The 26,162-nt window shown below is 52.7% G+C and overlaps 1 protein-coding gene across 5 annotated transcripts; it reads left to right on the plus strand.

Annotated features, from left to right (window-relative positions):
* Positions 1-5,448: 5,448 nt before the first annotated feature.
* Positions 5,449-14,191, plus strand: LOC102369355 (zinc finger protein 232-like). 5 transcript variants are annotated; one of them, XM_025194827.1, is made up of 7 exons: positions 5,456-5,577; positions 5,712-6,304; positions 6,481-7,052; positions 7,881-8,091; positions 8,319-8,408; positions 11,708-11,824; positions 13,328-14,191. In XM_025194827.1, exons 3-7 carry the CDS (start codon positions 6,525-6,527, stop codon positions 13,927-13,929), a joined length of 1,548 nt encoding a protein of 515 aa, XP_025050612.1. In that variant the 5' UTR covers positions 5,456-5,577; positions 5,712-6,304; positions 6,481-6,524; the 3' UTR covers positions 13,930-14,191. The 5 variants fall into 5 exon arrangements, with proteins under 5 accessions (XP_006038394.1, XP_025050615.1, XP_025050612.1 ...); XM_025194828.1 differs by having other exon boundaries at positions 6,485-7,052; XM_006038332.3 differs by lacking the exon at positions 5,712-6,304 and having other exon boundaries at positions 5,449-5,577.
* The last annotated feature ends 11,971 nt before the right edge of the window (positions 14,192-26,162 follow it).

A 26,162-nucleotide genomic window follows, 5' to 3' on the forward strand; every position in this document is an offset into this window, starting at 1 on the left:
GTATCTTCATCAACAGCGTGGAAAATAGCATGGAGCACACCCTCAGCAAGTTTGCAGATGACACCAAGCTGGGGGGAGCAGTAGATATGCCGGAGGGTAGGGCTAGGATGCAGAGAGTCCTAGATAAATTGGAGGATTGAACCAAAAGAAATCCCATGAAGTTCATTAAGGACAAGTGCAAAGTCCCATACGCTGGTACAGGCTGGGGATTGGCTGGCTAAGCAGCAGCTCTGCAGAAAAGGACCTGGGGTTACAGTGGGCAAGAAGCTGAATTGAAGCCAGCAGTGTGCCCTTGTTGCAAAGAAAGCTAACGGCATCCTGGGCTGCATTGGTACGAGCATTGCCAGCAGATCAAAGGAATTGATTCTTCCCCTTCATTTGGCACTGGGGAGGCCACATCTGGAGCTCTGTGTCCAGTTGTGGGCCCCTCACTAGAAGGGCAGTAAAGCTCTGGCACAGGTTACCAAAAGGGGTGGTGGACTCTCCATCTTTGGAGATTTTGTCTCCTCCTCAGTTTAAAAAGGGCCCACCAATGGCTTAACTGCAATTTGTCCCCAGCTCCGGAGGGAGACGCGCAGGCGGAAGCCTGTTGTGCCCCCGTTGAGCCCAGGGACCCCCAGGACCCCCCCAGTGGGACTCCGACCTGGACCTCCAGCACAGCCAGAGGTAGGTGGGGCCCACGGCAGGGAGGGAGGGACTCCGACCCAGTTAGCTGCGGGGCAGCTGAGTCAGAGCTGAGGAGGGACATGTGCCCCCCCATCCCCTCGGCTCCTACTTGGCCCAGCCCCCAGGAAGCTGCACGACCAGTCCCGCCAGCATGTGAGACAGGCAGGGTGGGGCACTCACCTGTCCCTTCTTCCACAGGGCAGGGACCCCCCCAGCCCCTAGAGCAGCGCTGCGCCATCGGCGAGCCCTTCTGCGCATGCATGCAGTTTAAAAAGGGTCTGCCGATGGCTTAGCCGCAGTTTGTCCCCGGCTCCGGAGGGAGACGCGCAGGCAGAAGGCTGTTGCGCCCCCATTGAGCCCAGGGACCCCCAGGTGGGCAAGACCTTGCACTTGGAGCTTGAGGGGATTGTGCATAAGATTGTGCCACGGTTACTTACAACAGCAGGGGAGTAGACACAATGAAGAAGGCCCCTGACAGCTGGACTGTTCCTATACAGTTCACTTGTGAAACTTGTTGGGGCAGAGAATAGCCAGGATCAAAATGGAGGGAGATATTCTCGTGAGGACGGATCTATGGGGAGCTATTCGGTGGGCACGTCTACACGGGCAGTTACACTGGCTTAGTTACTGCGCAGTAAGTGGGAATAGGCTGGCATCCACATGTGCAGGTGTTAAAACACATTAGCACTGTGTGTAGACTGACTTGGGATTAAAGTTAGTCCCAAGTCAGCCCACGCACAGTGTTACTGCACAGTAAGCCATCTACACATGCATTGCTGCACAGTAACTGATTGGGTGTACATTTGATGCAGGTATCAAATTTATGCCCAAATCGGCATAAGTTGCCATATTTACTGAGCAGTATGGGTGTGCATGTGTAGACGCACACCCATACTGTGCAGTAATTTTGGCTACTGCACAGTAAATGCACACGTGTAGACGTGCCCAGTACAAGTCAGGTATGTCTCCTCTGACATCCCCAAACCAATGCTGGCTGGTGCTGGAAAGGGTATAACGGGATGGATCACCTTAGCCATGCCCCATTCATACCGCCTCCCTATAAAGCAGCTACTGCTTGCCTCTGTCAGGGACTATGTATTGCAGTAGATGGGTCTGACCAAATGTGGCATTTGCATTCTTATGATGGTGTGTGATGGGCTGTGAGCAAGCCCAGGAGGGCTGCAGCTGGGGCAGGCAGCAGGGTTGAAGGGAAGGCTTGGGGAAAAGGCACCTCAGAGGAATTGGAGTTGATTTTGCTTTGCAAACAAGTTGAGCCAGACTGCTGGCTGGGAGGAGTCTTGCCTCAAGGCACAGATGGGGAGTTAGGAGGCTGTGGAAGATGCTTCATGCAAGGGTTGAGTATTTTATTATTTTGCGGTGACCCAATCTGGGCCAATAGCTCTGTGCAACTGCTTAGGAGGCAGCACAGCCTGGGGGACCGCTAGAGAGGTCCCAGGGATGCTAGATGGGCCAGGAGGCAAAGGCCGATCTCCTGGGGCTGGCCAGCTGCACCAGGGTATCGGGGTCTACTATGGGCAGGGGATGGGAAGGAGAGGAGGAGTGAGCTGGGCAAGGGCGAAGGGACATGCAAAGGAAAAGAGAAGAAAGCCGGTGCTGAGGAAGCACCCCAGGTTTCTGCCCCACGATGCAAGCAGGGGCAGGATGCAGAAGGATGCGGTGGTGAGTGTGGGGGAAGGATCAATCCTTGGGAGATCCCGGGTGGTGGGAGGCAGAGCTGGGTGATCAGGATGCTGCGCAGAGCTACGACAGGCTCACAGGCGAGACGACGAGGGAGCCACAGTCGGGGTGTGGAGATCTGTATTGTTCACAGGAAACGTAGAAAACACCCGTGATTTTTTAAAAAATTAAATAAACGTCTTTCCGGTACATAGCGTTGTTCTGGTGGCTGCTGTCTCTGCCTTAGTGATTCCCAACAGCCTCAGATATCGTCCTCCGAGAGGGTGAGAAACAAAACGGAGTCCCCTGAGCCACCTCCAGAGTCTCCTGGAAATAACAGGCATGTTCATCGGCCATTTCATGAAGCCATGCCGTGTTCCTCACCTTGCACACTGCCTTCAGTGGGGGTATCTTCGCAGCTACTGCCACGCCAGGCAGATAGGGCGACGAGAAGGGCAGCAAACAACTGGAGGTCAACACTGGGCATGGGCAGAGAATGAGATGCCCCGATAGGCACAGGCCCCCCACCCTGGCTGCACAGTGTCAGCACTGCAAGCTCTCTCCTCTTTAGGGCCTCAGCACTCAAACGTCAGCACGTGTGCCTCTGGGTAAGTTTTTCTACCAGGAGAACAAACCTGGGAGAACTCTTCCATATTATCTGAATGTGTGTACACAGCATCAGCACCTTGAGACCCATCAGTGAGCCACGGTCGAGATCATCCTTGAATCGAGGAACAACTGTGGACTGCAGGAACACCTGAACCCTTCCTATGCTGACAGAAGTGTTACTGTTGTCCCTGTGTGTGGACGCGCTGATGCCGGGCCAGGTAGGAGGAGCAGGTGAAACCCTTCCCGCATCCCGGGCACTGGTATCGCTTCTCCCCGGAGTGGATGGGCTGGTGCTGGGGGAGCTGGGAGGGGTGGCTGAAGCCATGTTCTCCCTTTGTGTTGGTGCAGCCTCTTGCACACTTGATCCTGCTCAGGTCTTCGGGCGTCCTTCCCAACTAATTGCCCTGGGAGCTCCTAGTTGGCCGACATTTCCACCAAAGGCTGCTCCTCCTCTCTGTTTAGCATCCAGACTCCTGCCGAGTGGAGAAAGGAGCCCGGCAATGAGTTCCCACCTTGCAAACACTGCTGTTCCCTAGTGCTGGGATGGGACTCATGGCAAAGTGGGGCCTTGATACTTGTTTCCTTCAGGGCAAAATCTTGTTCACCCACCCACCATCAGGACCCCAAGTGCTGGGTACAATGGGTAGGTCGGTGTGCCACTCTCGCGTTTCCCTGCTTGGTGTATTTCAAAACCGGTTTCTTCATGTTTCAGGCCCCTCTGGGGGAGACCTGTGAGACTTTTGTGTTGGGATAGGATATAAAGAGCTCTTTGTCATGGGGAGTATTGGCTGGAAGGAAGAAATGTGTCTCTCTAGGGACCACTTCACATCACAGCACTGCTGGGTCCAGGGGAAGATGGTGTGAGCAGCAGGACAGAAACCTAGGGCCAAAATTAATTGGGGACAACACCTGCCCCAGCCTGTTCTTGGGCACTGAGGACTCCCACCAGGCACAAGAGCAGGGATGGGGCAGCAAAGTGATGACTGAGGCCAGCAGCGTGACAAAGCCCAACCAGGATAAAGGATCTTTCATCTGCCTGCTGCTCCCACAGCAGGATGGGAGCTTTGTTGGACCATAGCTGTGCAATGGGCACAAGGGGCACAGCCTCTGAGTCAGACCTTCCCGGACCTAACATGCCAGAGGCTGCAAGGGAGAGAGAAGCAGGGGCAAGCACCCTGCTCAGACCTCTACCTCTTCAGCACGGTACCTGAGCCCTGCAATGGCCAGAGTTTGTCTTTGGGGACATGACGTGGCTCATTCAGGAGCCCTGGGGCTTCACCCCATCCTGCCTCCTCCTGGGGCAGGTGCTCAGGATACGGCTGCAGCTGCTCCAGCCAGGAGTTGAGAGGGTCCCATAATGCCCCAGCACTTGCCATCTTGTCCGAGGCCACGTCTTGGACCTTCACGCGCACTGTGACCTGGGGACAAGACAACCACAGTCTCTGGGAGCTAGGAGAGATGGGAGTGGGAGGGAACATCCCCAAACACGTGGAGATGGGGAGGCAGCATTGATGTCGGGGAGAAACGCTGTCACCTGGAGTGTCTCATCTTCCACTGGCCCCAGCTCAAACCCCCCCGGCCAGGGCCACCGTCTCGGCGCAGGTCTGCACGCCGCGCCCCCACTCTCAGCTCCGCATCTCCCGGGACAGGACGGCCAGGAACTGCTCCAGCACCACCAGCTCCAGCATCTGCTGCGGTGCTGCAGCTCCAGCCAGCGCTGGCACAGCTGTGAGCCTCCCGCGGCCCCTCGGCCACCTGGTAGAGGAAGCCCCGGCGCCAAGTCTCCGGGATGGGGTGCTCATTGCCTGGAGCTGGTGCCAGTGCTGGAAAGGGGGGGCTTGGAGCTGGTGCTGACCCCGGCTTGGCAGCCATGGTCTCTGCCAGTGGAGATCTTGCCGCAGCTCTTGCTGTCCAGCTGCTCGCCTGTGGGGCCTCTGCAGGAAAGAGACCGCATGGATTTGATCATGCGATGGGAGAGCCAGGACCCCTGGCACTGCTGTGCCCCTGTCCCTGCTACACCTGGCACCAGCAGACCCCCCTTGACTCTCTGCCCACCCTCCCCAAGCCCCTCACTCCTGGCTCACGCTGCCGATGCCCCCCACTCTGGCCCCGTGATGCACTTCCCTCCCAACCCGCAGCTCCCCTGCCCTCCCCCATCCCTGCCCAACCCACAGCCCCTCACTCTCTGCAGCCAGCCGCTCTCCGCTCTGTATTGGCACTCCCCTTCCCTGCAGTCACTTCCCCTACCACCCCTCCTTGCTCTGGGGGAAGGAGCCCCATTGCACACACCTGAGCCCCATTGCATGCACCTGCCAGGCCCAGCTCCAAGTGCAGCAGCTGCCCAGACCAGGGGCTGCACTGGGGTCCTGCTCCTCCTGCTGCTGGTGCCCGAACTGGAGCTGGGAGGTGGGAGAGGCCTCATGCATGCAGCAGCAACCTCATATCCTGCTGCAGCTCCACCCTCGCTTCCTCCCCGCTGTCCCTACACTGGGTCTAGGTCTAGAAAGAACAGAAGGAGGCTCCTAGCTCCTTCCTGGGCTCAGCCGGCAGCACCTGGGCCTGTCGGCAACTGCGCACCAAACAGACCGGACTGCATCTCCCGGGCCAAAAGCGTCGCCTGGCCAGGTGGGGAGTGAAGCTAGCAGGGGAGAAGGGCAGGGAGAGGTGGCTCCAAGGCAGGAAGAGGAACAGCCACAAAAGAGCAGACCAGCTGGCATAGTATAGAGTTGCGGGGTTTTGGACCTTTTTTTGTATTTCAGGTCAAATTAGCCAAATCTGTTCTAAATCCTCTTGATGAAGCGCAACCGTATGTGGCATTGCAGCCAGCAAGTATCCTCCCCACCTAGATTTTCCAGCCTGGGACTTCAGATACTCCCAAATCCAGGGTTTGAATTACAGGGGAGCCCCCCCTCCCCGTAGTTCATTGCACAGGGGTGCACCCTCCGCTACACAGTGCCATTCACATCCATCTCTTGGGTACCAGACCAGTGCAGCGACTCCACTTGATCTCAGCCCACAAGAGGATGGGGTAGGACAGACTCTGCTTTCCCCGCAGCCAGCACCGGGGAGCTCATGCAGCGAGCACCCCAACCCAGGCACTGCCAGGGCAGCCTTGGGGCAGGCATGTGCAGGTGGGGGCGCAGCTGCCAGAGGGCTGCAGGGAAAGGGACTTTTTAGAAATAATGTGATTATTTGATTTTTATTTTTTAATTCAGGGATTTTTTTAAGCTCCCAGCTCTAAAGGATCCAGCCATAGGAGGGAGGGCTACTGGGGGCGGGAGCAGGAAGAGGAGGGACGGGAAGGGCCGCGCAGCCTCGCTCCTCCTGCCGCCCGCGGGGACTAGCCGTGCAGGTCGGGCTGAACAGCCAGCCATGGGGGGCTGCGGGTTGGGAGTGAGGGGCCCCAGCAGCACGTGGGGCTGGGGGGGCTCAGGGCCTGGCCCAGACCCCGTGTTGGGGCAGGACCCCCGTGGCCCCTTGGTGCGGGCCAAGCCAGGGGCCCATCACACGATAACACCCTTCTTGCAGGCAGCCAGGAGCCCTGACACCCAGCGAGCACGAGCCCAGAGGAGATGGCTGCAGAGCTGGAGCCGGTGCCAGGCCCGGGCTTCCCCTTCCCGGTGCCGATGGAGGAGCAGGACCCAGCAGGGAAAGTGCCTCCCGTCGTGCAAGCCGGGACCGGTGGGTCATCCCCGAGGCGGGCAGCGCCGCAGCAGGTGAAGCAGGAGCCGCCGGAGGAGCCGGTCCAACGCTGGGAGATCCAGTGGCAGGAGGTGATGCAGGCCTCCGACGCCAAGCTGCCCTCGGCCACCCCCAGCCCGGAGATGTGGCGCCGGCGCTTCCGCGGCTTCCACTACCAGGAGGGCGAGGGGCCGCGGGAGGTGTGCAGCCGCCTGCGGGAGCTGTGCCAGCGCTGGCTGGAGCCCCAGCGCCGCAGCAAGGAGCAGATGCTGGAGCTAGTGGTGCTGGAGCAGTTCCTGGCCATCCTGCCCCAGGAGATGCAGAGCCAGGAGTGGGGGCGCGGCGTGGAGACCTGTGCCGAGGCCGTGACCCTGGCCGAGGGGTTTCAGTTGCAGCAGCCGGAGGATGAGACCTTCCACGTGAGAGCGTTTAACCTTCGCCGTCTGTTTTGGCAGGGGATTTTGGACTGCTGGGACCAAAACCAAAGGGTCCTGCTAGAGGGTCTTGCACCTCCACTCAGGGTCAGACTGCCAAATTTGGGGTCAGGAAGGGATTTCCCCCCCAGTCCAGTTGGTGTGGATTGGATGGGGGTTTGCCTTCCGCTGCAGCAGCTGGGATCTCTGGAGCACTTATTAACCTTTGCAGCAGCAGGACCTTGGCTGCCATGGTCCTCCCGCTTTCCCTGTGGGAGGTTTGGGTGCGATGTCTGTACCGTGTCATGTCTTATATGATGGGCATGTCTGGGATAGTTTGGACAGGGGTGATGCTGCTTCAGGCAGGGGTTGGACTCGACGTGACCTCCACAGGTGCACGCTTTAATGACCGCATCGGAGAACTGTGATTCTGCGATGCTGTTATGAAAGGGTGGAGCTCATTGCCACCACATCTGTTAAGAGCTGAGAGTAGCCAGGTGCAACGAGGGATGCATTCGTGGAGAAGCTATTGAGCATGGGTGTGAGAGCCACGGCCTTCAAATCAGACCTTTTTAGCCCCTAATACCGAAGGCTGTAAGTTAGAGAGAAACAAGGGGGAAAACCCTGGTCGGACCCAGTTCTCTCTCCCTGTTAGCATCTGCTCTGTGCCCCAGTGGGATGTACGAGGCTGGGCAAGACTGACTTAGGGTCTGAGCCAGTCAGTGGCAGATCTGGGGTCTTGCCACCCCGCTCTCCAGGCATCTGAGGATGTTCACTCCCACCCCCTCTCTCCCAGGTCCTGCCTCCGCTGTGACATATGTTCCTTGTCCCCAGGTCACGGTTCGTGTGAAGGTTGAGGAGGTGGCCTCGGACATCATGACACCCACGGGTGCATTGCAAGAACCTCTTGACTCCTGGGTGGTGCAGCCGCAGCCCCACCCTGCTCGCGTGTCCCAGGAGGAGGCAGGACAGGGTGAATCCCCAGAGCCCCAGGAGGAGCTGCCTCATGTCCCCAAAGAGGAGCCTGCATCCCACCAGGAGCCAGGTAATGTGCCAGATGCAGGACAGGCCCCCATAACGTGACTGAGCGGCGTTGATCTTGGTGTCTGCCTGGTCGTTGAGCCTCTGGAGTGAGGAGCTTGAACCTCTCGTGGCTCCTGGGAGCCGTCTTGGTAGAGATGGGTTGGTGCAAGTCTTGGGGGAGAATGGATTTTCTCTGTGGCTTTTAGCTGGTTTCTGTTCACCTAATCCCCAGCCTTTGCCCTGACTCAGATTCCCCCGACACAGAGGAGACCTGGGATTCATCGGCCGATGAAAGCTCCACCAGCTGGTTCACCAAGCGAGACCCGTCCCTGGGAGCAGGTAAGGAGCAGCGGTTCTGCACTTCCCAGCAGCAAGAGGCACTGTCTCAGCTGAAAACTAGTTCCTGCTTGATGGAGATTAATGCTGCAACACGTTGGCTTGTCCTCTCATCTCGGCTCTGAAAAAAGCAGTCTTGCTGATCTGACCAGCCCTGGCGGCTGGGGTCTCGGACCCTCCGGGAAACATCCAAACGACCAAGATTATCCCACAGCTGCTTCCTCAGTGACATACAATAAGACCCCACTGCATTACTGTGCACTAATGCCGGTACACGGGTTTTGAGTGGCGTTTTGCAATAGCGTATTAGCATGGTTTTTGCCTGGCACGCTCTTGCGCAGTGTTATTAGGCTACTGCACAGTTAGCATCTTGTGTAGATGCGCCCACGGAGACTAAACACCATAGGAGTCCATCTGATTTGGGAGAATATCCCTGCATGCCGCAGGGTACTCTTGAGACATGATTTACCAGTTAATTGCATCAAAGAAAGGCATGGCAAAACAAGGAATAAGCCATCACATTTTTACAGTAAATGTGTAATAATTTTGTGTCTGGTTCCTATGCCTCATCAGACCCCATCACACCTTCCCTTACCTGTCTGCTTGGGCTATGGTGGACCCCAAAGGCAACTTGGTTTGGGGGTTCATCCATGACATGCCTAGAAGCCCTGATCACACTGCTGAGCCTATTGCTCTTAACTTTCCCCTTCCCTTAAATTGTGAACTTTGAATCAGCACTGTTGTCCCCTGTGTGTCTCGCGGGAGCAGTGTCCACACAGGCTCTGACATGCTGCTGTACTTATAGCTCTGAGCAGAGAAAGTCACTGGGGCTCATCTCCCCTGAATACAGACAACCAGGGGCGCGGGGACTGGAAGATCTGGTCTCGCTGTCGGTGCAGCCAGGACTCTCTGCCTCTGGGAGCGATGCCTTTGCTGCCTCCAAGGGGTACTCCTATATGAGCCCTTCTGGGTATCTCTCTGACACCCAGCCAGCACCAGGGAGCACAGGGCATGATAGAAGCCAAGTACTTTCAACAAGGAGGCGCTCCAAGTGTCCATATTTCTTTCCACCTTTGTCTCTGCAGACCACAGATTCTGGTTTCACCGTCTTTACTTTGAGACCTGGGCTCTGAGACTTTCCCTTTTCTTTCCTTGTTCTTCTAAAAATGTCTAGGTACACTGGGTACCCTTTGCAAGCATCAAGGCTGATCATAAGGAAATCTGGGACATTTGGGACACCTGGGAAACTGCCGCCCGTCGCACTCTCACAAGTTGGCAGGAACGGGGTGGCATTTAGGGCAGCCCAATAGGCCTGCGTGCCCACCTACAAGGCAGTCTGTGCCCCTGCGTTTCCAGGACGCCCGTTATAATTCACAACAGCCACGCGGGCGGGACTGGCCTCTGAAATCCAGGGCTGTCCCAGTTAAACCGGGACATATGGTCACCCTACTTATGACCCACAGTACAGATCATTGAGGTTGTGTTTTTCCAGTGACATCAGTCAATGTGACTGTCCTCCTGGCCTCATAACCTTGGGAGCGCCTGCCAGGCCGCGTGATCAAGAGGGTTTATTGATGCACCATAACCATCCATCTAGTATCTTGTATAGGGTTTTGGTTTTACCTTAAGCCCAGTAGCCACTCTTCCCCTCCATCTCCTCCTTCGTCAGGGCCTTCCACAGGTTGGGGATCTGACCCTGCTGTTTACCTCTATTTTTTGCTGTGTGCTTACCCATCTCTTGGTTTCCTCTGCACTGCTAGGTGTCATTTCAGCCCCATTTACAGTGGCAATGGATGCAAATGTTCCCTGAGAAATTCTCCTTTCAATGAAGTCTCAAAATACGTCTCTCAGGCATGCAAAAGTTGTTTCTGATCACATGCTGGTCCTCCTTGCCTGTCACTAATAGCATTGGGTATCTCGCTGGCACATCATTACCCAAGTCATTGAATTTATTTATGCATCGTGCATTGAAACCAGTTTAACGCTGTCCTCTCTGCTGCTTCTCTGGCTATTGCCCGTTATACAGCTCTTGTCATTAAATGACCTGTTCCAAATCTCTTTAATGCCACTTAGTGAAGTCTTCTTTCTTTTCTTCAATACCTTGCTGAGCCTCCATCCCACCCGCAGCCCCCTCCCCACCAGGTTTCTCACCTGGTTTTCCTTAAGAGAGTTGGTTTCAGAGTGTAAGTACAGCAGTTAAACCCACAATCCTCCAATTTTTCCCTGTGAGAACATCATGGGATACCAAATCAAAGGCCTTTTGGAGGTCTAGGTATACAATGTCGACCTCCTCTCTCTTATCCAGGTGGCGAGTTACCTGGTCCCGTAGCACTGCTCCGCCTGTTGTCACATACTCCATCAGCCTTCATTTTTCTTACATCCCCTTCCTATAAATGTTGAGTATTAACGACGGAAATATTTTTTTTGTCGGTCTGAGTGTAAAAATCAACGGTTATCACCGTTTACAGGTAAATATTGAATCCTGCCAAACCCAGGTTTATCCAAACATGTATCCATGTCAAGCTTTTTATTATTATAAGCAGACTCTTGGTTGACTTTCTCGGGCTTTCCGTTAGATACTTCCTTCCCTTTTTATGTAAAAAAAAATAAAATAAAATTACATCATCATTATAATCATATAAAAATAATAATATAATATTATCTTACTTGTCAGCAAGTATGACACTGTGTTAGGCTGCCTTGGTTTCAGTCTTTTGCTTTGGTTATATTTTTGTATCGAGTCATTGTGCCACGTGCTTGTATTAAATGGCCATCTCTTCTGGATGTGATTCTAAAATTGTTCTTTTTCCGGGGAACCGTGCCCCTCGATACCAAGTTATGGGCTTTTGTGTGCTGTAAAAACACGTCTCTTCCTCCCTCCCTTCTTTTGTGTGTATTCGTAACTCCCATAGACTCTCATACGCACCGCAGTATTTACTGACCAGCATTTACATTCACATCTGCTCCTGCAACGGTCCCTCCTTTTGGAGGAAAAGGTTGCTGTAGCTGCATATTTACAGTTCTTGCCCAATCGTCCTTTCCTGTGCCCTTTTGATAGGAACTTTCTTTCTTTTGATAGGAACTTTTTCTTCTTTGATAGGAGTCCTTTCTTTCCCATAAAATGTCATAGTCATCCATGATCCATCTGTCATTGACTCTTGACTTCCAACAATCCTCCTGGCAAACCCTCCCTGAGAATAAACCCATTGCCGTTTCTTTGCGGGAATTACCCCCAGCAAACCCAAGTTGGGCGCTGGAAGGAGAGGAACCCATCTTAACCACCCTGTTGTCTGCATCCGCAGAGTATCGAGGTCTCACCCCGGACTTAATCTGCCGCATCCAGCGAGGGGAGGCGGAGCTCTGGGTCTGTGAAGATGAGGACCGTGGAGAAAGCTCAGGGTCCGAGGGCCCGTCCGCAGGTGAGTCCTGGCACTCGCTCCCCCACCATCTCTCCGCTCGCGCAGAAATGCTCAATACCAAGAGCGATGGGGGAAGTGGAGCCCTGTCAACGTACCCTGAGCTCCTGCCACAAGGTGCTGACTTCATTCACTCAGTGGCGTTCAACCTTTTGGCCCTGCGGTTGCAAAGTAAGCATGACATCAGTATCTAGGAGGTACTAAATGACTCCCTGGGATGGGTGGGGTTCAACCACTTCCAAGGTCTGGAGGATATCAACACCTCGTGGTTTGCACGGGAGTTTCCTTCTTTCTGGTCCTAAGTGTCGCTACCCCTAGGACCCCTGCTCACACCATGGAGTCGTATGACCCAGAAGTGCTGTGGCATAGACCGGCAGGTCCAGCATGTGGCTTCGTGTCATTTGGCCCATAGGGCTCCCCACAGCTCTGGAAATTTGGTGCTGGGAGCGATGGCACCACTCCCCTATTGCCAAATTTCTGGACATGGGGAGACTTAGACGATGAATGCTGGATCAGGCACCTGATCCTGGGAGGGGGTGGCGCTGGGCTCCACAGCCTCATCCTGGTGTAGGGGCTGGGAGGGGAAAAAACCAGGCCCTCAGGGATCAATCCCAGTGGGAAGAAGCAGTGCCAGGCCCCCAGGGACCAATTCCCATGGCATGTGGGGCTCTATCTAGCCTGTGGACCCACTCCGCCAGCCTTCGGTATAGACCAGTCCTTAGCAATCCTCTTTCTTTCAAGCCACTAGTTTCAGCCCTTAGAGCAGGGGTGTCAAACTCATCTGGCTCTGTGAGCTGGGTGAGCATAGCTGGGTCTGTCTGTGTGCTCCATCTGGGCCCTTGTGTCCTGAGAAGGGTTTACCAAATACTAAATGGGGAAATGAAAGTCAATAAGGATTCATTATGGACTGTCAGTAGACAAAAACCAGCATGCAACTAGCAGGTAGTAAGTTTAAAAGTAACACATATTAGTTCTTTTTCACCCAGCGTGGAATTAAAACGTGGGGCTCGTTGCCACCACACATGGTGGAAGCTGAGAGTTTGGCCAGATTCACCAAGGGATTGGACGTGTCCTTGGAGGAAAGGGGCATCAGTACCTATTGAGCATGGGGCTTAGGGATATAGCCTGTGAATCACAACTTCCTAGACTTGAAGGCTGCAAGTCAGAGAGGATCGGTGGAGAAAACCCTGCTCAGGCCCAATTCTCCCTCCCTTTCGGCATCTACTTTCATGCCACGCTGTGACACAGGAGCTGGGCAAGATGGACCCACAGCCTGCCCCGGTCAGTGGCAATTCTTATCTAGCACCCCATGCCTAGCTCCCATGGTGCATGCCGTGTGCACTGACCCAAAGTCCTGGAGTTTAGGCCTCTTTTTATTCCTTTTAAGAAAACACAAGAGCTAAAGCCCAGCCCTGCTCTGGGGATCATCCCAGCCCAGAGGGAATAGCCATGTTGGCCTCTGCCGGTAGGACAGGGACTGATTTTCAGGTTGTCTTCCCTACCCAGCAGGTGCGTGGACGCTGATTCGAGCTGCGGAGCAGCCTCCTGAGGAGGTGCCAGCCAACCTGGAGCTGCCGCGGACATTTCCAGGGAGACTGGGGGAGAAGGGTCCTCTGAGACCTGAGCCGGGCCGGCTGCAAAAGAGGCTGCATGGACCGCAGAAGCAGAAGAAGAACGTGACCGCAGGCGGGAGGGAGAGCGAAACCAGGGCAGAGCCCAAGAGGAGCCAGGGGTGCAGGGAGGAGCTGCGGGACGTGAAGAGAGGCAAGACAAAGCTTCACCAAAGAGTGAGGCGGCCTCCAAACCGGCCCACACGGGAACAGGAGCTGGCTGCCAAGCGCCAGGAGAAAGCCCACCCCTGCCCGGAGTGTGGGAAGGTCTTTGAGTTCCCGTCTCACCTGGCCTTGCACAAGAGGGTGCACACTGGGGAGAAGCCCCACCAGTGCCCCGAGTGTGGGAAAAGCTTCAACCACCCCTACCACCTGGCTCAGCACCGGCGCATCCACTCGGGGGACATGCCCTACCGGTGCGCTCAGTGCGGAAAGGGCTTCATCTGCCCCTCCTACCTGACCCGGCATCAGCGTGTCCATGCCCAGGAGGACGTGTGACGCTGCTGCCAGCGTGGGAAGGCTTTGGGGGCTGCTCCAGCCAGGAAGAGCTCAACCCCCACATTGTCCCTCGCCAGCCACTGCAGGAAGAAAGGGAGCTCCCCCTTCCTCTGGCATGCTGCGGGAAGCTAGTGTAAGCGTGACTGCTCCCATCGCCCCTCCGACAAGGGGAGTGAGGTCAGGATCCAGCCCAGGATCAGACCCCAGCGAGGCAGAGCTGTGGTGAGCAGGGAGGCTCTTAGGGAGGGGTCAGCACTGATGCTGAGACCCCCCCCCCCGGCCGGCACATGGGCCCGAGTCGCTGCACCCCCCCCCCCCCCGTCCGCACATTGACGCTGAGGCCCACCCCTACCTCACCCAACACCCAGAGCATCCCTAGTGAGCCCATGTCACTCTTCCTCCCCGCTGGATGGATGCCTAGCGAGTGTCTGGCCCCTCCTGGCTCCATCATCTGCGGTTGGACCAGAGGAACGGGTCCGTCTCACTCCCAGGTCCCGGGCTGCGAGGCTCTCGGTGTGCAGCACTAGTGGGATTGATGCTGGGGGAAGCCTTCCTTGCTGTCCACCTTGAAGCCCCTGCCTGCCACATTTCTTTACCTGCCCATCACCCTTGAAGCTCCTGCCAGGGGGTGTTTGCCAGCTTCTACCCTGTCAGACCCTCGGGGTGCAGTTCAGCTGGTTTTGCTCCTGCGGATCTGCCCCCCCACCCAAGCCCTTTGTGCTCCCAGCATCCCATTCTGCATCATCGGTACTCTCATAACAGGGGACCCCTCGGCAGGCGCAAGGGATTTCCCAGCCCCTTCCCTACTCCCTCCCCTAGGACGGCTGAGTTGCAGGGGCAGTTCAGGAGAATGAGGAGTATGAGCTGGGCAAGGACCAAATCCTTTTGGGGGCAACCTCAGGCAGCGGACCCCTAAGTGCTGCTGCCGGGGTACGAGTGGAGGTGTCAGGGGCACAAGTGACACTGCCTGGAAGGGGTGCCGGCATGCCAGCAGCCTCTAGCCGACTCAGAGCATGTTGGGATCTCCTGCAGCGAGCCGCGAGATCTCTCTCAGCTCTTGCCTCCAGGATTTGCCCATCGCGGCTCATTGCAGAGTAGAATCGTGCATCGCAGCAGGGTCTTCCTTTTCCTGCTGTCACATATTTTCCTCCTGCTTGTACTGCTGGACAATGCACACAGGGGCACCCGATTCTCTGCCCGTGCCCGGCGTTGACTCCCAGTTCTTTGCTGCCTTTCTTGTCACTGTCTTTGACTAGTGTAACTCTAGCTGAATAGATGCCCCAGCTGAAGGCAGTGTCCGAGGGGAAGAACGTGGCATGGATTCATCAAATGGATGACGGACGTTATTCCCAAGAGACTCTGGAGGTGGCTCAGGGGACTCGGTTTTGTTTCTCACCCTCTCAGAGGCTGTTGTAAATCGTTGCAGCAGGGACAGCAGCCACCAGAACAACACGGTATGTGCTGGAAAGACATTTATTTAATTTTTTTTTTTTTTAAATCACGGGTGTTTTCTACGTTTCCTGTGCACAATACAGTTCTCCACACCCCGACTGTGGCTCCCTCGTCGTCTTGCCTGTGAGCCCGTGTCGTAGCTCTGCGCAGCGTCCTGATCACCCAGCTCTGCCTCCCACCACCTGGATCTCCCGAGGATTGATCCTTTCCCCACACTCACCACCGCCTCCTTTGTATCCTGCCCCTGCTTGCATCGCGGGGCAGAAACCTGGGGTGCTTCCTCAGCACTGGCTTTCCTCCTTTTTCCCGTGTGTGTCCCTTCACCCTTGCCCAGCTCACTCCTCTCCTTCCCATCCCCTGCAGACCCCGACACCTGTGGTGCATTTGGCCAGCCCTGGGTGTTCAGCCTTTGCCGATTTGCCCATCTAGCACCCCTGGGACCTCCCTAAGCGATTCCCCAGGCTATGCTGCCTCCAAAGCAGTTGCACAGAGCATTGGCCCAAATGGCATCCCTGCAAAATAATAAATACTCGACACTTGCCCAAAGTGTCTTCCGCAGCCTCCTAACCCGCCGCCTGTGCCTCGTGGCAAGACTCCTACCAGCCAGTGGTCTGCCTTGCAAAAAAGCTGAGTTAAAATCAACTCCAATCCCTTTGTGGTGCCTTTTTTCCAAGCCTTCCCTTCTACCCTGCTGCCTGCCCCAGCTCCAGCCCCCCTGGGCTTGCTCACAGCTCTCTTAAGGGAGCTCCTCTGGCAGGCACTGAGGACCAGAGCGCTCTTGGCTTCCCTGAAGCTGGGTTTATATAGCTCCAGGGCCTGCCCCTTTTGGCCATAACAGTCCTGGTTTCACAGGGGTCTCTCCTTATCCTTCCTTTTTTTCCCATAATGGGGCTGGAAGCCTGCAATTACACCACTGTCATAAGCATGAGTGCCACATGGTCCATCTCTCCCAGTATTCACTGGTTTGCAGTGGCAGATCCTTTACAGGGAGGAGGTTTGAATGGGGCATGTCTAGAGTGATCCATCACTGCCCATACCCTCCCTAGCATCCGCCAGCATTAGTGTAGGGATGTCTGCTTTGACAGCCTCCTGCAGCAACAAGGGCATGTCTACACATGACGCTCTAATGATTCAAAACTCGTGGAAGAGGGGATATCTTTTATTAGACGAACTAGATATTTGCAAGCAAATTATTGTATTTATCTGCAAGCTTTCAGGCGCACACACCCTTCGTTAGAGTGCAATTCAGCAGAGATTGTAAAACTTCTCCTAAGTAGAAAAGTCATATTTAATTAAATAAAACAAAAGATATCGCCTCTTCCACGAGTTTTGATTCCTTTTGCCTGTGGACCAATACAGCTACAACCTGGACAGCTGACACTTCAGTGTGCATTGACCAGAGTTAATGCAGTAATGGGGTGCACGTCTACGCGTGTGAATCCTTAATGCACATTAAAAATGGCGAATTTAGGCTATTTGTGCCTAAATTTGATGCCTTCAAATGCAAGTATCAAATTTAGGCACGAATAAAAGTGCATTAATATGTGTATATGCATTAAAGTGCATTTTTATTGCTGTGTGCGCGGACTGACCTGGGACTAACTTTAGTCCCAGATCAGTCCACACACAGCGTTAACATGCTTTAACACCTGTACATGTAGATGCCCTCCTAAACCCGCTTAGTGCACATTAAGCTAATGCACATTAAATTTAGTTTCATAGTTTCATAGTTTTAGGGTCGGAAGGGACCTAATAGATCTTCTAGCCCGACCCCCAGCATTTAAATATATGTGTAGACACCACCATAGGACCATACAACTAGCAGGTGCCTTGTGGATCATTGCATCCAGCCTGCTGCTGTTACGGGCATCCAGGCTTATAGTTTCATTCATCAACCCATCAAGCTTCCTTTCCAGCCTGTACGATCTCACCTCACCCTGTCTCCTGCTCCTGGGAGGCTGTTTCAGAAGGGCTTTCCATGGCTTAGCTTTCACCCAAAAGTCACTTATTGCCAATATTTAATCACTTGTTCTCGAGCTAACCCCCTCCCTGAGCTTTGAAATCTTTCCCTTCCTGCTGTATTTATGGAGAGCAATCGCACCAGCTCATAGCCTTCACTTTGTTGGCCTACACCAGCCGGGACTCCCTTAGTCTCCATTTCCCTGATCATTTCCTAACCCCTCCATGTGCCTATGACAGCTTGAATTAACCTTCCCTGAACAGAGTCAATGCTCACAAGTTGGGAAATGCCCATGCCTCCTCTTTCCCCGTATTGCAGTTTTTTTCTTTAAAAAAAAAAATAAACTTTTACCATTTTTAAGCAACCCTCCTGATTGTCTGGGGGGAGGCCTGGTTGGAGGTGGCCAGAGGAGGACGGAGACGAAGGGGACTTGGTGTTGCATGTCTTGAAGATGCCTGTTGCCCATTGGGTTTCCAAGGGGCTGAGAAGCCTCGTGAGCCGTGGGCACGGGTGAGAGGGGTGTATGTTAGACTCAAATCCCAATCAGCCTTTACCGAGGGGAGCTTGGTGGCAGACCAGTGAAGGTCACCTGCTGGGACCCCAAAGGCATGAATTTGAAGCCAAGCTGCCCTTGGTTGGGGAGGCTGGCCATATCCCTCCTTTGATTGCTGTTGGCTGTAGCAACTGATAGGCCTAAACCATGCTGCACACCAGGCCTTGTTGGCTTTTGCAGACTTTTGACTGCACTCAGGGATCCTACTCACCCTCTCTAGACCCAGGGCTTTTGCCAAGTGGAGGTCAGGGGGGGACCCCTCTACAACCTGGGATGACAAGTGAAGACCGGAACAACAAGAACTAAGGGTTAGATCCGATTCCACCTGGGAGAGGCCTGAAGGGATTTAGGTGCATAAATGCGATCCAAATATTTGCTTGCTCCCCTAGCAAATGGCTGATCCCAGAAGGTGCCTGCCTTGTTCTTCAACTCGCTGCCTTTTTTGTCTCCAGGCTCTTCATAGCACCTCCCGCTGCTTCAGGTATAGCCTCATGCTTGGCCAGTAGACACATGCCCGTGCTCTTTGCAGATGTGCCTGTTTCCAGGTGTGGCTTAGACTAAGCAGACTACAAAAGCAGGCTAATAAAGGGTCATTGTTTTCCAGCCTAGCTCTCTGTCCCACACAAGGCAGCCTGGCCCTGAGAGAGGAGTCTTGGGGAGCTGAGCCAAACCTAGCTGAGATGCCCATTGAGTGCAGCAGGGATTAAATGAAGGGATGGCCCTAATTAGACTTTTGGCATCCCCCTACTTGTCTAGGAAAGAGAGAGCATGTTTTGGAAGACAAATGTTCGCAGGTCAGGGGTTCCTCACCCTGCTTCATGTGGGGGGTGGTTTCCCCCACTACCGGGCTGTTTCCTTCCCCCTCCAGATGTTACCTGGGGCTTGGGAAGGACCATGCTTCCCTTGGAGGAAGGGAGTGGGCTGGAAAATGATTCCCATCCTAAGGATGTGAAATTCTTCTGGCTGCAAAGGGACCAGGGAAGTGAGGGGAAGGGGTTTCCTATCAAATATCCTTGGAGGAAGTGGGGGAAAATAGTCCATCCAGGCTCTCCTGATAACATCAAGACCTACCTGCCGGCCAGTGACACATATAGCCAAAGGGGAGAGGATGGAAGGGGCTCGCTGTTTAGGTTTGATGTTGAGAAGCAAGGTCCTTCTCCATTTCTCTTCAACACGGAGGAAATTATTTTCCACCCATCCTTACTGCCCTGCTGGCGAATCATCCTTGTGAGAAAGGATCCTGATAGGGTGCAAGATGACCCAACCAGCCCTCCACCCACAGCTATCAACTCAGCCCTGCGTGCGTGCGTGCGTGTGTGTGTGTTGGGGAGCGGGGAGGCTTGAGAGTCCCGAGCTGACCTAGACTTGCAGGGACTTTAATCATAAAAAATGAGGGTTGGACTCAAAAAGTAAAAAGGGGAAGAAAAAAGATATTTGTCTAGATAGGTGTGTGCTGGTCTGTTTAGGGGTGCTATATGCCAGCACATAGCCCACCAAGGGGACTGGGACCTTGCCACCAGCTCTATATGTAGCCTCCTAAGTCTCATTGTCATCCAAGTGTGATGTCTGTGAAACCCATCTCCCACTCCTCGTTTGACCTGCTGCTCCAGGGGCAGGACTTGGTTCTCATCTGTTGTGGACTTCCTCTTGGTATTTGTAGTCCCCTCTAGTCCATCCTGCAGGTGACTTTTTGGCCGACTGGTGGTTGAGAGCTTCTGGGCTAGACTACTAGCCAGTCCCTGAGAGAAGGCATTGCAATGGTCCAACAGAGCCAGATAAGGATATGCACTTTTCATTCACCTTTTGGCCCTCTTGCCAGCTGATTCTGCTTTCCTGTTGCTTTGCGGATACCCTTGGGAAAGATATCTTGTACTCATTTTCCCATTTTGTGTCCAGTCTTCCCAATTCCTCTGCTGTGTATTGTGGACCATTGTCTGTACATAAGGTAGTCAATATGCCATGCCTCAGCTTCTGGATTACTGTTCTTGTCCGACTGTCCTCTCCCAAAAACTGGAGTGATAATCTACTGTGACTATGTAGCGGGTGCGTCTACATGTTCATTAATGCACTGTAGTTACTGTGCATGTAGTTTAGTACTTGCCTAATACAGTACTTAGTTACTATACAGTACTAAAGTTACTGTGCAGTAGCGTTGGCGCATGGTTATTTAGTGACACTTACTGCAGATTAGCCTAATACCACTACCCGGTAGGCTATTAGCATGGCTTTTGACCGCTGCACTACTGTGCAGTGTTATTAGGCTAATGTGCAGTAAGTGTCTCATGTAGACATGTCCGGTTTTTATCATTTAACACAAATAGGTCTGTGCCAACCTTTTCCCAAGATTGGTTTGGGATCTCATGGCACTACAGCAGCTTTTTCTGCTTGTTTCCATGCTCTTTACACACTTCACACTGCTTCGTGCATGTCCTCATGCCTGGCCAGTAGACACACTCCCATGCTTGTTGCGGATGTGACTCTATTTCCAGGTGTAAAATGTATTCTTTCCACGATATCCTATCTTATACTTGCAAGTATTATTGCTCTGTCACCTTTAAGCAAAATCCCAACAAACATATACTCTCACTAGGGAATGACTTGGTGGGGCACTTGTTCCTTGCAATCTGGCCAACTCTGGCATACAATTTGTATGATACTGGGCATGTCTACATGAGATGCTTACTGCGCATTGGCCTAAATAACACTGCACAGCAGCATGCCAGGGCAAAAACTGTGCTAATAGCCCACTGCGCAGTGTTATTAGGCTAATGAGCAGTAAGCGTCACTAAATAACTGCGCGCTGATGCAACTGCACAGTAACTCTAGGTACTGCACATTTAATTAGTGTTTTATTAAGGTAGTAAGTTAAATGTGCCGTATCTAAGGTGCATGAATGAATGTGTAGACGCACCCAATCTCTAGCCATTCATCCAATTCTGCACTCTCGTATGGCTTGGAAATTCCTTTTGGAGATAGGGAGGTATTGTCCTGTGTTGAGAGATGCAGTCTCTTGTTCTACAGAGCCACATTTGGTCCACTCGTAGACCCGGTCACTAGCTGGCCTTGATGCTCACGTCACAGCACTGAAATCTCAACAGCAGACATTGCAGTCACATTTGTGCAATCAGGAGTGTCGTCTTCATAATGCTTCCCAGTGGCTTGTGATCAGACTGCACATCCACCTTCTGTCCAAGGGTGAACTGGGGAAATGGCTTCGTTGGAAAAAGCACAACCAGGAGGTCCATTCCTATCTGAGCAGACCCTCTTTCTGTACCTGGCTGCACCTGGCTAGTAAATGCTATGGGTCACTGGTTCTGTATTAATGCTGCTCCCATGCTGAAAAAGATAGTTAGCCATCCATAGATGGCTAATAGACCCATCCACATCTATGGATCACTGGACTCCCTTCACATTTTGTGGTCTAGGCATTTTCTTAATGGCTCTCAATTTCTCAGGGAGTCCTTCCAAGGTCAGAAGGTGTCCAATGTACAGGACCTCAGTTTTCTTCAGCTTCAACTTGTCTAATTTGAACTCAGGGCCCTGACGTGTTTCAAATTAAAGCTGGGTAGAAACCAGCTCGACAATCGTTACATACTTTCAAGCACTAACTTGGGATCTGGTTGGCTCTTTTTATAGCTGGATGGATATTTTATGGCATGATAATTACTTTGCATGTGCAGCTGGGGTAAATGTATTGCCCGATTAAGCAGCTAATTGTGTTGCATATGTAACATGTGGCAGGGACCTTAGTATTCTGCTCCCTCCACCTGTTTAAGAGCTGACAGCACTTAGCATTATGGTCCTGGGTAGCCTTTTCCTCGCTAAGTCCTTCCCCCACCGAGGATATCAACTACAATCCCAATTACTCAAAGTCCATCTAGTTGCATTACTGACTCAGTTTGCATCAGAACACCTCTGGGGCAGGACTTATCCCCCCGGGCATTCATACTCAGTGCTATCTGCCTACGTGCACTGCTGAAGTTGTCACGTGCTTTGAAGGCTCATCTAGCTTGATATGTCAGAATTCATTTTTTACATCACACATCATGAACACTTTTGCCCTTGATAGTTCAGACAGTACTGAGCAATGGATAGGGACTATTTTTTCCCCCCAATTCCCTGTTAAGAGGTTTTGGATCTATACAGATCCTCGGTTTGCCCGATGGTTTTCTTACCCCTGCCAAGTTGCTGATGCAGGCAATGCTAATTCCCAGTGGGTTAATAATGCCCCTTCTTGTTTAGGCTTGTTTAGCTCCTCTTTGAATGGCTCATGGTGCTCTGCATTTCAGGGGTCATATAGACTGGACTTGCGGGTCTAGTTTGAGCTTGAGCTTACCTTCTATGTAGCCATCTCCCTCAAAGACATCTGTTAAAACACCTGACAAGGACCAAGTCACACTTCCTCCCTCCTGTCTCATGTGGAGGATATTTAGGTGTTGCACTGAAGCCAGATCCATGGCTGGCACTGCTCGACTGCCTAATATGTTCAGTGTCAAGGGGTACTGCTCCCTGTTCCATGGATTTTTTCTTTTATTGACAGTCTGCATTTCCCCACTGGTTGTAGAGTTGTTTTATCATGCGTGGCCAGGACCTGTTTTCATCCTTTGAATCTGATATCACCGCTGAGCAGTTGTGCAGGAATTACACTGCAGCTGGCTCTGGAAGCAAGCTGGAAGCTGACCGGTTGCTGCTGCACTAGCATCATTGCAAGTATGGCAGACCGTTGCACAGATCAGTGGTTTTTAAACTTCCTAAAGCCAACAGGACCCTTTTGTATCACTTCTCCAGCCATGCAACCCCTACCCCAGGCTCCATGGGCTGTAGGAGCTGATGCAGAGCCAGGCAGCTTGGCTTTTCCACAGGCTCATGGGGATAAATGGCAAAGAAGTGGAAACACTTCTACTGGAAAGGCCCAATCCCCGAGCAGCTGACCACAGAAGCGTAGAAGAGACGATCTGGACGGGACCTCGGGATATCGTATAGGTTCGTCTGCTGAACACAGGATTATCCTTCTCCAAGCCATCCCGTACAGGTGCTTATCTAACTTCTAAAACTACACAAAGAAGCCACACAAAGACAACCAAAGAAGGAAATGAAAGCTTTTGAGGAGCACTGTGACACCAGAAAAACAGACTTTTTTACCCAAAGAACCTTGTCTACCTATGTCTTTAAACCGACACAGCGACAACCAACAACCCAAAAGAGACTGTTTTGGATGGGGTTTTTTTTCAACTGGGAATTAGGTTCTAGAAGAAGGAATAGAAAATTATATTACTGAAAACAGTGGCATCCCCAAGTCATTTTGGGTGTAGATACAACAGGCGGGATAATTTGTGGGACATCTCATGATAAGCTCAGGGAGAGATTGCTAACTTTGCAAAAGTTCCTCCAAGTATCAAGAGTAGATGAGTGGTCTACAGACCGGTTCTGGTGCAGAGCAAGTGCATGGGGTCAGCTGAAAGGCATCGCGGAGACCGAACAAAAAGATAGACCAACTGAGAAAGCAGCTCCCATTGTGCAAGGTTTATACTAGTTTCCCCCTCTTCCTCTCCCACTTGCAGCCTCCAATATTTCCAGTCTAGGAAGGTTTGATTCAGAGGCCGTGCCCCTCACTCCCATGCTCAACTGCGACCGATGCCCCTTTCCTCCAAGCACGTGTCCAATCCCTTGGTGGCTCTCGGTTTCCACCACACCTGGTGGCAATGATTTCCACACTTGAATGACACGCTGGGTGAAACAAGGACTTCCTTGTGTTCATTTTAAACTTACTGCCTATTGCTTTTATGTCTTGACCCCTCATTCTTGAATTGGGGGAGAGAGTAAATAATAAAATCCCTGTTGACTTTCTCTTCCCCACTGGCTCTTCTGTAAGCCCTTCTCCTCTTCCTGCTCCAGCATCGCTTTTCTAAATTGAACAGGCCTGGTCTCTTTCGGCTTTCAACCCACCCTAAAATTTCCTGCACAGAGCTCCTGGCAGTAGTAAAGGGAAACCATCTGGCCTGTAGCAGCTGGGTCTTTATGAAGTCGATGGCTGGCAGCCACGTCCAACAGTGAGCCAGTATGAGCTAGCAGTGCTTTTTAAGACCCTGCTAAACAAAGCCCTAGTTGAGGATTGTCCTGCTTTGAGCAGGGGGTTGGTCTACACAACCTTTGAGATCCCTTCTAACCCTCATTTTCTATGAATCTATGATTTTTCTGTCCTGCACCTCTGTTCACAGCTCTCTTTTTCTCTGCCTGAGCACAGGGAAGCTTACAGGTCCCACCTTCCAGGCCGACCCCGCAACTCCTGTCCCAACCCATGGGTTTGTACACCTCGCAGCCCCAGCTCTCATAATCCCCCACTCTGAGCTCTGGCTGAATACCCACCCCCTTCCCTTTCCACACTCTGCCCTGAGATGCCCAGGATGGAGACCAAGAGATGGGGCCTGAGGAGACAAAGCAGGGACCTTTTGGGGGTCTTGAAGGAAGGAGAGCAATGCGTGAGCGTGTTGGGATCAGAGATAGGATGGGGGCCTTGTGGTCAGGAAGAAAATGGGAAGGATGTGGAGGCACAGTGGTAAAACTATAGGTGATCAAGAGAGCCGCGGGAGAGGGGAAGTGTTTACAGGACACTTCTTTGGGATGGTGAGTTTTAAGGGTTAACCCAAGTTTCACAGTTTGTCTCACCGCAGGTGGTTACTGCTGATTGTCGCTTTGGAGTACAAAGACATGGCAGCCGTGTGGGTCTAAGGGCATAGGCAGATGAGGCTTTTTGGGTAAATGCGATATCTTTTATTAGAGCAACTAAACAGTTGAAAAATTGTGGGGTTTTTTGTAAGCTTTCAGGCACAAACACCCTTCTTCAGGGGCAGGGAGAGTCTGCTGGTGTTTTGTGTTCTCCAGGGTGCAACAGAAGCTGACGTGCAAAATGCAGGTCTGTGAAAATGCAAACCACTGATCTGTGCAATGGTCTGCCATATTTGCAATGATGGCAGTGAGGCTCAGAGACCATGGGAAACACCGGGTAGGTACCTTCTCCTCTCTGCCCAACCTGTCTCACACCTATAGTCTCCCATGGCCTCTGCTCCTCACTACCACACATTTGCATTTGCACAGACCTGCATTTTGCATCTTGGCCTCTATCCCATTCGGGAGAGCACAAAACACCAGCAGACTCCCCCTATGCCTAAAGCAGGGTGTTTGTGCCTGAAAGCTGGCAAAGAGCAATTTTTCCGACTATTTAGTTGGTGTAATACAAGATATCGCATTTTCCCAAAGAACCTCGTCTGCCCAAGACGTGTCAGTCGCATTCAGCAGTATTGCACAATGCACCAATATAATGAAGCAATCTAGAAATAATCATCATGTGTTTTCGTGCTTAAAAGCAATTAAGTGACTTTTAGGAATCTATTTTCTGAAACAGGTTTTTAAAACTATTTTGTAAAAAGAAGAAGAAATCTAGCTGAGCTGGATCTTTTTTCACGTTAAAAACAAGGTGACTTAAGGGGGGCATGTTCATCCCAGTTTATGGCATGGGGTTGGGGGCAAGTTGGTCTTTTTTTCTTATGCCACCAGTGGGGCAGACCCCATGTCAGGGGGTGATAGGCAGGGGGTCAGCTCCCAGCCCCTTTCACAGCCCTCTGCCTGGGGGTGGAAAGGGCTCAAAAGGGTTACAAAGCTGCTCCAACTTTAAACCTGGGTGTTTAAAGGTTGAAGCTTTGCAGCATGTTGACTATCCCTGGCTCCTTTACACACCACAGTCATAGGCATCAACTGCTGGCATCTGCTCCAAAGTATTTCAAATGCATCCACACCATCTGTTTGCCACCACACCCATGCTGGCTTATCTCCCCAGGCAGCTCTGTCCCCATCCTCGTCCTGGGCCCAGTGCCAATGAGGGAGGCCTAAAAAACCCCTGGCAGGTAAGGTTCTTTGGATAAATGTGATATCTTTTATTAGACCAACTGTAAAAGATATCACATTTACCCAAAAAACCTTGTGCCTATGTCCTTAGATGAACATAGCTACAACCAAGAGCCCTAAAACCCCGCCTGGCTCATGCAGCAGCAGAAGGGGATGGGATTCCCTCCCAGTCCCATGTGTCACTCAGCAAAGCCCAAAAGCCTTAGAGACAATTTGGGGGAGTGGATGCAATGCCAGGCTAGCAATCCTGAGGGCACACATCCCATTGGGGCTATTTTAACAAGGGAAATAAAGGTCCACCAAGACAGCAGCTGGTGTAGTCTAGTAGCTATACATGAAGGAAGCTACAAATCTAGCAAAGCTGCT

Source organism: Alligator sinensis, unplaced genomic scaffold (genome assembly GCF_000455745.1).
Source record: "Alligator sinensis unplaced genomic scaffold, ASM45574v1 scaffold363_1, whole genome shotgun sequence".
NCBI classification, from domain to species: domain Eukaryota; kingdom Metazoa; phylum Chordata; order Crocodylia; family Alligatoridae; genus Alligator; species Alligator sinensis.

Coding starts and splice junctions, on each gene's coding strand:
- LOC102369355 (XM_006038332.3), top strand. CDS start 6,525: ATGGCTGCAGAGCTGGAGCCGGTGCCAGGCCCGGGCTTCCCCTTCCCG. Junction 8,092..8,318: donor TGCATCCCACCAGGAGCCAG/GTAATGTGCCAG, acceptor GCCCTGACTCAG/ATTCCCCCGACACAGAGGAG. Junction 11,825..13,327: donor GTCCGAGGGCCCGTCCGCAG/GTGAGTCCTGGC, acceptor TTCCCTACCCAG/CAGGTGCGTGGACGCTGATT.